The sequence below is a fragment of the Sebastes fasciatus genome, chromosome 9 (assembly GCF_043250625.1).
Source record: "Sebastes fasciatus isolate fSebFas1 chromosome 9, fSebFas1.pri, whole genome shotgun sequence".
Taxonomy (NCBI): Eukaryota; Metazoa; Chordata; class Actinopteri; order Perciformes; family Sebastidae; genus Sebastes; species Sebastes fasciatus.
The window spans coordinates 22,787,543-22,798,900 of record NC_133803.1 but is presented as its reverse complement, the minus strand read 5'-3'; the positions used below and the strand labels follow the sequence as shown (position 1 = coordinate 22,798,900).

General features: G+C 41.0%; 1 protein-coding gene across 1 annotated transcript; it reads left to right on the top strand.

The window, feature by feature from the left end:
* The first annotated feature begins 8,160 nt into the window (after positions 1-8,160).
* Positions 8,161-10,645, top strand: cox5b2 (cytochrome c oxidase subunit 5B2). Its single transcript, XM_074646747.1, has 4 exons — positions 8,161-8,342; positions 10,110-10,180; positions 10,246-10,345; positions 10,420-10,645. Exons 1-4 carry the CDS (start codon positions 8,231-8,233, stop codon positions 10,530-10,532), a joined length of 396 nt encoding a protein of 131 aa, XP_074502848.1. The 5' UTR covers positions 8,161-8,230; the 3' UTR covers positions 10,533-10,645.
* Positions 10,646-11,358: the final 713 nt, after the last annotated feature.

Sequence of the window (11,358 nt, the reverse complement as noted above, 5' to 3'; positions counted from 1 at the left end):
CTCAGAATGGACAACACAAATGAGGCCCACTTGGGTCAACTAAGTACGTCCCTCATGGGCCAGTTGGGGCCCACATAACACCCATTGTAATCCTGTATGGAATCCATGTGGGAAATTGACATTGGGCCATTATGGAACCCGCGGATAATCCCATATAGGGCCCCTTTTTTCAGCCTGTTTCCTACCCACATGGGCCCAACATACAAATGTTGGCTGGGAAATATGGACCCAAACTGTCAGGTGTCAACTGCCTAGCAACGCAATTCCATTGCAATTCCATTGCAATTCCATTGAAATGCACCAAAACGGAGCGTTTCAGACAGAGGGTAAATACAGGTATATTCAGGCAGACAGTACGAGGAAAATAAAGTGTTTTTTTTAACATTACAGCATGTAAACATCTTCTAGTAGAAACACAAAATACAAGTATGAACCTGAAAATGAGCACAATATGGGTCCTTTAAGAAAACTGTTATAATATAGTTGCAGTGTTTTGCCACTAGATGTCGCTGGCTGGACCGCCGCCACTTTTGATGACGTCACATGTGTAGCAGCTAAAAGCCCGAGGACTGCAGCAGATCCTCGCCGGGTGCGGTGGCGCGCGCCTGTAATCCAAGTCACTGGGAGGCTGAGGCTGGCGGAGCGTTTGAGCTCAGGAGTTCTGAGCTGCAGCGGACTATGCCGATCGGGTGTCCGCACTAAGTTCGGTATCGATATGGTGCTCCTGGGGGAGCCCGCGCCGTCGCCTGTCGGTCGAGCTCATCCATCATTTCAGAGCCAATCATCTTGCGTATCGCTACCAAGATTCTACCAAGATTTGACCAATCGGAGGCCGCCCTGCTACCAAGAATGGCGACAGCCAATCACCGTCCGTTGCGTCTACCAAGATTTGACCAATCACACTCGCTATTGCTACCAAGATTGACGCCGGAAGCCACGCCCCTAGAAATCAACGCCAGGTCCCTTCAACGGAAAGTCAAGTCCTTCACCAGCATTTCTTTTCGACCCGACGTCTTTGCTATAGTTTGGGTAAGTTCATCGTCAACCATTTATTGAAAATATGTGGTTTACATTGGTGGCGAGCCAGCACGCTAGCGAGCTAATGTCATATCCACGTAACCTGGCTATCTCACACTAGTTGAAGTCGCGAACGACTCTCCATTCATAACCAGCTGACGTCAGCTGATATGACACTATGCTTTATTTTAGGCAGCTGACAACACTAGTGTGTTAGCCTGTCTGTTTACAAAGCACATTATGTAGTCCTACAGTTAATAACGGGCTGGCTATTTGGTAATAACACTGACGTTAACGTTAATCAATAGTACAAGACAGAAAATACGTAGTCCACAGTTTACCAACGTAATCTATGTTTCCACTCTTTATGTGTGGATCAGTCTATGTATTTGGTATTTTGCTGAGTATGCTAATGTAGCCCCTGTGTATATGAATTGTTTCAGAATGTTATAGTGTTAAGTTACAGGTTGTAAAGCAGTTGAGAATAAGACATGGTAATGCATAGGTCCAGTAAGGTACTCACCTGGTAACTAGTTTTAAAAAATTAAATTGTTTACAGATTCTGTATAGTAAGTACATTATTAGAAAACACTGTATCACAGACAGACAGAGGCAACTAAATGTTGCATAACCTCTTTTGCATGAGAAGTAATGGACACAGAGTGTAATTTATGTTAATTTAGCTAGATTGGAGATCAGGATACAAGGATGTATTGTCATATGCATAAATAAACAAGTTATCAATGCAATGACATTCTTAGTTTGCTGGATCACTATTCTGTAGTGAAATATACTAAAAGTAAATATGAAATTAAGAAAGAAGAAAGAAATTATAACATAACATATAGCAGGCCATAATTTTACAATATAAGAGGACAGACCAAGCATATTCTCACTGTGTTTTTTTTTTTCCCCCAATCATACAGAATGGAGCCTAAATTTAGGAGGAGGGGGGATGGCCATGCTAGCCTCTTCGACACAGAGGAAGCAAAACGAATTAAGAGGGAGAACAGGCCATGGGTGCGGGCTCTGTCGCCTGAGAGGGTGAAAGAGTGCGAAGATGGCTGTTCTGCGTCGCGGTGGAGACCCGGGTTATGTGGTGGCATCAATGTCAGAGGAGTCAGGAAACTCTGATTCACACAACAACCTCGTCAACAAAAGAGCCTTCCAGGGGTACATCTCACATTATCCGGCAGGCCGTTATGCCATCCAGGTCAAGCGGGAGGTGAGATCCGCTAGAAGCCAGAGCCAACCTGCCACTGCTGCTGCTGCCACCTCCACACAGCCGCCCTCCAACTCACCACGGCCCTCAGCCTCTTCCCGAGCTGCAACCACCACACAGCCGCCCTCCAGCTCACCACGGCCCTCAGCCTCTTTGCGAGCAGGCCATCTCCACCCCAAAAATCACCTTCGTCAGCCCAGAGAGCCTGCCTCCTGCAGTTGAAAGGAAAGGAAGACCCTGTATGCCTAACAGCAGTGTGGCAAATCCCCACATCTTTGTTTTGCCCCCTAATACTGCAGGGATGGCCCAGCTAAAACAAAGACTGAACATAACTCCATCTGCTGGTCTTAGGCCGCCCTTCCTTGCAGCTCTCGAGCCGCCTCTCCAGGCAGCTCCCCAACCTCTCAGACCTCTCCTGCTTGCGCCCAGACCTCTCCTGTGTGCAGCCCAACCTCACCTGCCTGCACCACAACCTCTCTTGCCTGCCTTCCAATCTGTGGTTCCTGCAGGTTCTTCCCTGACAGATGTGCCTTACACCACTCAAAATTACCACAAGAGGAAAAGACAGGAGGAGGAACAGAGTGGCAAAAGGAAGAGGAAATACTCTTGGAAGAGTGACGCCATCACCTGCAAGCAGTGTCAGAGGGAGCGGGACCCTGCCACCCACCAACAGTACTTTGGGAATTGGTACTGCCAGGCCACAGCCACCGTGACTCTGGCTGAGTGGAGGGCTGCACTTGAAGCCCGGGGATATGGCACAAAAAAAGATACTCGACCCTGATAACTCTGTTCACATTAGCCTATATTGTATTGTATTATATACTATTTCATATACTGTATTGTATTCTAGTAATATAGTATTAATAATAATCTATTATATTCTATTATACAATACTATATTCTATTCTATTCTATTACATGGTATTATATTATATTATATGGTATTATATTATATTATATTTTATTATATTGCATTATATTATATATATATTATTCTAGTAACAATAGTATTTATAATATATTTTTTTTATTGTATTATATATATATATACATATATATTCTGTTCTATTTTGTTCCATTACATTGTATTCCTGTTGATTTTATTGTTGATAAATGTATATACCACTGATTGCACTGATTTTATTACTGTACTGTTTTTTAAAATTTGTTTATAATAAATATGTTATTAAGATGACTCAATACAAGTGTTCTTTTTCATTCAAATACAATGTACAGCATACCACTGAATTATATTATATACAATAAATATATATATACTCTTCTAGTAATAATAGTATTAATAATAATCTATTTTATTAGCCTACATTATATTAAATTATATTATAATATTATATATAAACTATTCTGTCCTGTTCCTAAATGATAGGCTATTAATTAATCACAATGGCAAGTGTATAAAGTTAATAGTCAATGCTTGTGATAAACAAAATATTGTAATATTTACATACAGCACACACTGCTTAATTTCTACCATAGATTAAGCACAACAGACAATATTAACACACCGTTTGAACCGCCTTAATAATAAAGCCAATTACATCTTTCATATCATTACAACACGGGATACGAGGCGATGATCATCAGCCGTGTTTTGGTAGCGCGTTAATGTTACTATTTATAGCATTAATAGCTCGACGATCTGCGATAATAAAGCCAATAGGAAATAGCGATAATAATGATAAATGACCGTCATTATAACGGCAACGATAAAAGATCCACCTTAGAACCATCTATTCATGTGTGTTTGCTAAATATTAATGGCATGAGGTTTGGGTGACACGGGTTTCGAGGCGAGGATCAGCAGACATATTCTGGTAGTGTGCTACTATTTTTAGCAACCGTAGCACGACCAACGGGCTACTTCCTGGGACCAGGGACCACCAGGTTGTCTAAGGAGGGGTGCACCGGCCAAGGTCGGAGACGGAGCAGGCCAAAGCCCCCGTGCCGCTCAGTAGTGGGATCGCGCCTGTGAATAGACGTTGTAGTGCAGCCTGAGTAATACAGCGGGACCCAGTCTTTTAGCACTCTTTCTACTGTTACACCAACAACTGAGACCACACACACGATCCTTACATGTTACAACTGATTCATTTACATCTCTTTATTCACATGGAAACCTTCACAAACCAGCTGGGTTTGTGTGTCCAACACCACCTCCACCTGGAGGAGAGGAGCAATGACCATCAGTCACCTCCTCTACCTGGAGGAGAGGAGCAATGACCATCAGTCACCACCTCCACCTGGAGGAGCAATGACCATCAGTCACCACCTCCACCTGGTGGAGAGGAGTAATGACCAGCAGTCACACCAGTCACCACAGATGAAGAGGAGTCCCAAACATGTCTGTTTTTCTCTTCATAATAAAGAAAATATGTCCACAATAATTATTCCAGGTGTAAACATCAGGATCACAAACATTTAACAGTCTTAATATTTATATTTTATTTTATCTTATTCTTTTAATCTTCTTAATCATCCATAAATAATGAATGACATAAGTTAAGATAAGTTAAGGACTGAGGGAAAAAAACAAAAAATATGTAAAAACAAGATATATTGATTAAAAAGTAGATTAGATCTGTATAGTTCATCCAGGATCTGAAATTAACCTTTTTCCTCATCTGCCACTGTGGCAGGTCACTGAACATTTCTACCGGCCACTCAATGTTTTTGTCTGCCACTTCTGAAATCTAGGTAGAACACTTTAAAATTGTAAACATTGACTCAGTGGTACCAGACTGTAGAATTATGGAATATATCATGTAACCTTAATCCATGACTATATTTGGTAACACTTCATTTTACAGGTTCGTAAATTTCATGGTAATCAGGTGATAATTAGCAAGTAACCTATTTGAAATTCCTTTGGAATTACTGCCAAATTACCCCAAATATTTACCAAATATTTACCTCAATTTATTGAAAATTACTTTAGTATAAACATTATTTAATGATTATATGCTAAAATTGAATTTAATGGTTAAAATAGGGCCCTTAGACTTGAGAAGCGGCTGCTCTTCATCGGAGGTGGAAAACCAAAACTAATAGGAGACACTTCTGATCAGGCACAAATCTCACCATTGTGTGACTTATTGTCTACACAAATGTAACCTGGTAGCTGATGTCATTAATATCATGATTCAGGGAGTTTATTAAGACATTTTAAAGAAGTTATTTGATAATTATTATCTATTTACCAGCAGACATTGAAATAAAGCAAAACAATTAACTTTGTATTCTTTTTCCTGGAAATGTATTAAATTAATTACCAGTTAATGAGAAATAACGGAATATAGTTATTAAATAATGTCTATAATAAAGCAATTTTCGATACATTTTGAGGTAAATATTGGGGTAATTTGGCAGTAATTCCAAATAAATTTCAAATAAGTTACTTGCTAATTATCACCTAATTACAGGGAAATTTGTGGACCTGTAAAATGAAGTGTTACCTTATATTTAATTTAGAATTGCTTTTTAAAAGATAATATTTCTTAATAAAACATTCAGGTCACCTGCCATGGTGGCAGGTGACCTGAATGTTTTACCTGTTATTTGGCAGCTTCTAATTTCATTCCCTGAGTGTATCATGTTTTATTAATGGATCATATCATTTATATCAAATCTTAAAGCACCACTGATCTACAGAGTTCACTTTAACAGGAATACACACACTGCTTGTAGCAGTCACTGAAGAAAATGTTGCCTCAGTGAATGAACTTTAGCAGTTTCAGTGTTGTGCCGCTAGATGTCGCTGGCGTGCCGCCGCCATTTCTGATGACGTCACATGTGTAGCAGTTAAAAGCCCAATGAAGGCAGCAAACTCTTGCCGGGTGCGGTGGCGCGCGCCTGTAATCCAAGTCACTGGGAGGCTGAGGCTGGCGGAGCGTTTGAGCTCAGGAGTTCTGAGCTGCAGCGGACTATGCCGATCGGGTGTCCGCACTAAGTTCGGTATCGATATGGTGCTCCTGGGGGAGCCCGGGACCACCAGGTTGTCTAAGGAGGGGTGCACCGGCCAAGGTCGGAGACGGAGCAGGCCAAAGCCCCCGTGCCGCTCAGTAGTGGGATCGCGCCTGTGAATAGACGTTGTAGTGCAGCCTGAGTAATACAGCGGGACCCAGTCTTTTAGCACTCTTTCTACTGTTACACCAACAACTGAGACCACACACACGATCCTTACATGTTACAACTGATTAATTTACATCTCTTTAGTCACATGGAAACCTTCACAAACCAGCTGGGTTTGTGTGTCCAACACCACCTCCACCTGGAGGAGAAGAGCAATGACCATCAGTCACCTCCTCCACCTGCAGCATATCTAACCTCATGCGAGCTGTACAGCTGCAGATATGTCAGTACTTGTCAGCTTTTCAGATTGTCTTGCGTCACACTGGTCTATCTGATCTGACACACTTCATCACTGTTTCGTAGCATAAAAAAAGTCAGTCGACTTACTTCATCGTGATTTTTTCATGCCAGTTTAAGACACACTAAACATATTTTTCGACATACAATATTACTATACTACATTATGTTGAAAAAAAAAGTCAACGGATAGTAAAAAAATAAAAAAGTAATAGTATAGTATGTCGAAAAAAAGTCATAGTATAGTATGTCGATCTTCTTTTTTTTTTTTAAAGTCATAGTAAAGTATGTAAATTTTTTTTTTTTTTAAAAGTCATAGTATGTCGAAAAAAAAGTCATATAGTATGTCGAAATAATTTAAAAAGTCATAGTATAGTATGTCAATCTATTTTGAAAAGTCATAGTACAGTATGTCAAAAAAAATAAAAAATAAACTATATATAAGTGTGTCGAAATAATTTAAAAAGTCATAGTATAGTATGTCGAAAAAAAAGTCAGTCGAAAAATGTTGAAAAAATTAAAAAAGTCATAGTATAGTGTGTCGAAATCTTTTTAAAAAAGTCATAGTATAGTATGTCGAAAAAAAAGTCCGTCGAAAAAGAGAACTTGACTATACTGCCCTCCCGCGGTGAACACGAGTAACTACATGTCTGTGTACGTTGAACGTTTTATTTTGAAATGCTTTACCGGAAGTGTTAGTATACTATAACGGCTACATTGACGCTGCTTTGACTAATTTATCAGTTCCTAGTTGTCACCACTAGAGGGCAGCAAATACTCGTGATTCTAAATACACAGGTCAATTTAGCAACAGGCCATTTTAATCATCAGTTATTTAACCTGAATACTGTATGTATATGTATGTGTGTGTATGTATATATATATCTAAACATTAGCAGCCTCTGGAGGTAGATGTAGTGGAGGTATGAGTCTACCTCTGTGTTGATACTAGGAGATGTTGACCTGTGTATTTAAAATCACGTGTTTGCTGCCCTCTGGTGGTGACAACCAGGAACTGACAAATTAGTCAAAGTGACGTCAATGCAGCATTATAGCGTACTCCTACTTCCGGTGAATTGTTTCAGAATAAAACGTTCAACGTACACATGTAATATATATAAATATATATACATATATATAGATAGACTTTTGTATAGACTTTTAGAATTTTTTGGTTATATTATATTATCACTTTTTATGACTTTCTTCCACATTCTATATATTACGACTATATATGACTTTTTACTACATACTATACAACACACACAATTTATACTGTTATATTTATACTGTTTATATTGTGATATTTCCTAATTCAGAAGTAGGGAAATCAGGAAGTGGACCGTATCCCCCACAAAGTGATTTTTTTTAGGGGAAAAAGTTTTGGAAATTTTCTCAGAGGTAATTTAAATATGTAGTAATATTATTCTCACCATTGTGACCACCTGTTCCTCATGCGCCCTCTGTGCTCAATCTGATTGGCTAGCACAGCAGTGACGTCCCTTGCTATGATTGGTCCGCCCAGCTGTCACTCAGACGGTTGTCAGGGGTCATCTCAGTCCAGCTGAACGGTTAGTTCACCTGAGAGTGAGAAGTGAGAGCAGAATGGCGGGACGTCTTCTTCTCCTCCGAGCCTGTTCAACAACAACAACAACATTACAGCTCAGGAGCAATGTGGTGGCTCGACCGTTACACCGCGCCATGGCAACACTGAAAGGTACGAGTCTGCGTTTATTACCGACGATATTAAGACGTTAAACCGTCAGACAGCCATAGGTCATTTATACAGGCGGAGGGATCTAGATTGGTAGTGAGGCGATAGGTCATGGATATAAGGCGGAGGGATCTAGACTGGTAGTGAGGCGATAGGTCATGGATATAAGGCGGAGGGATCTAGACTGGTAGTGAGGCGATAGGTCATGGATATAAGGCGGAGGGATCTAGACTGGTAGTGAAGCGGTATATTTATAGTTTACTGCGCCGAGGCTTTTGGAGGCTAAAACGACGTCTGCAGTATGATGTTAACTGGTGTTTTATTATGGGAGGATAAATAACAGTGACTCAGTAATGTCTGTTTCCTTTATGTCTTCACCGACATGTCACTACCTTCATGTGACTACAACGTTTGAATCAAATAATCAAGGTCATTTGGACTTTCACTGGTGGAAAGGCCTCTGATAGACCCTCCTCCTCCTCCTCTTCTGGCAGGCGTCTGTTGGGTAGATGCCAGAATCCTGATAGGGGAAAGGAGCAGGCTGGTGTGGACGTGCAGTTTCACTTGCGCGCGCACGCACACACACACACACACACACACACACACACACACACACACAACCTGACCTTATGACTCTGAATCATTTAAAGGTCCCATATCATGCTCATTTTCAGGTTTATGTGTGTATTTTCTGTTTCTACTAGAACATGTTTACATGCTTTAAAGGGACTGTTTGTAAGAATCAGAAATGCTGTGGCCGACACCTGTGGCTGTTAAGTCAACGAAAGTCAGCGTCGGGCTCGAGCTTGTGCTCGCTCTAAATAGACATGAACGAGCATCGCTCAAAACAGTGAGGAGACACACGTCAGCTAAAACCACACTATCACTCTATATTTCAGCTGCTTGGCAGTAATGTTAGCTGACCAGACTAAGATCTCTCCATGAATCAATGCTGATCCTAGTGTTGGCTTTTCCTGCTTCAGCCTCCCGACCGCGGCCGGAGGGAACAGGGGAAACACCGGAGTTTTGGTCGGAGACGATAACGTTTCTCGCTGCGGAGCCCCGTCACTTCGCAAGACGCGGAAAACCTCTGTTGGTCTGGAGGAGCTGCAGCATTTATTTCTGCACAAACGTCCACTGTACATTCACTAGATATTCTCAGAGCTATGAAGTATTCTGCAGTGTGTAGTGTGCGCACATGCACTATAAGTTTGCGGTTTGGTGCTTCCGTGTAGTTTGTGTTGGAGTCTTGTCTGAACAGCGTAGCCACACGCGAGCGGGACACTGACCCGGGTGATTTATACGTGTAAGAAGTTACAAACGGTCCCTTTAAAAAATGTTTTTATTTTCCTCATACTGTCTGCCTGAATATACCTGCATGTACCCTCTGTCTGAAACGCTCCGTTTCAGTGTATTTCAACAGAATGGCTTTGCTAGGCAACAGCTTGGGTCCATGTTTACTTCCTGTCAGCTGATGTCATTTACATCCACTGCAAACAGGAAATAAACTGGGACACATTTAGAATGTTTACGTTTAAAACTGTGAATTGGTCTAAATATATTGTATATTTGTGACATCACAAATGGTAAGAAATCCTGTTTCTGAATACGGGCTGTGTGTATTTCTCTGTGGATTGAGTGTTTCGAAACTTTCACAGTATTTATGTATCACTTAAACCTGCTTTTTAATATAAAAGACATGAAAATGTCACTTTTTACAATATGGGACCTTTTAAAGTAAACCTATCCTATATATTGTTTTTTCCCCAGGAATACCAACAGATGATGAGCAGGCCACTGGGCTAGAGCGACGCGCCCTGCAGGCCCTCAAACAGGGAAAGGTAGGCTACTAAACACACAATACTGTGCTTAAACCTTACATGTACTAATTTTCTTCACATTACAGGATCCCTGGAGTATGCTGAAGCCCAAGGAGTATGCTGGCACAAGGGAGGATCCTCACATTGTGCCAAGCATTGGAACCAAGAGGCTGGTGGGCTGTCTTTGTAAGTGACTGAAAGTAGATGAGTGATCTGTATGAATGTGTACATTACAAACCCATTAATATAATTCTCTGCAGGTGAGGAAGACAACACTGCTATTGTGTGGTTCTGGCTCCACGAGGGAGATGCCCAGCGCTGTCCTTCCTGTGGTTCCCACTATCAGCTGGTCCACCATGACTTGCCCCATTGAAACTAAACACAACCTCTGTACAAACAGGACAATGCCGATATCAATATTTGCCTCCTTCATGGCCATATACTGCAATGTGTGCATATCGTTCATCATTAAAATGTAAACTTGAACAGAACTGTGTTGATATAAATCTGTTGTCAGGTTTTTAAGTCAAGAAACATCCATCATGCTGTGATGGGCGAGTTCAATTATTAAAGCTAAACTGGGCTACTTTTGGTGGTACTACACTCACTGACATGTCATTCAATGAAATGTTTGAATGTCAGTGATCATGTTCATTAACCATTAGCCGTAATTCCCCAAAGATGTTGCAATAAACCAGAAGATCCTACTGTATATAAAGATGTGGGGCCTTCAAATGGGGTCGTGATTCACGAGAAGAGTCCATACGAACGCCTCTCCCCTCTTGTGATATTCACGACATCGTAAGTGTAAAGTTTTCGAAAACTCCAAATTCACGAGTTGCGATGTGTTTGTAGACATTGTCAGAAATGGCGGAGGCCATGGAAGTTAATTTTTCGGTACATTAGTGAATATATTGTTATTTTAGTGGTATATTGTTTCTCTTTGTCATTATGCCTTTGCATTTACTGCATTATGTTACCCACTTGCTAGCTAGCTAAATTGTTAACCTCTGTGGCTTCTAGACGCCGACAGTAACGTTAATATTGCCGTTGCTTAGCAGCGGTGTTCTCAAGTCTTAACCACTTGAACACCAAGCATGTCGTGTACACGACTTCCATGTCGTAAACACAAGCTCGCGAGTTTCATTTGAAGGCACCAATGGACGACATGACAGCTCCCCAAAAGTGAAGCCATAACA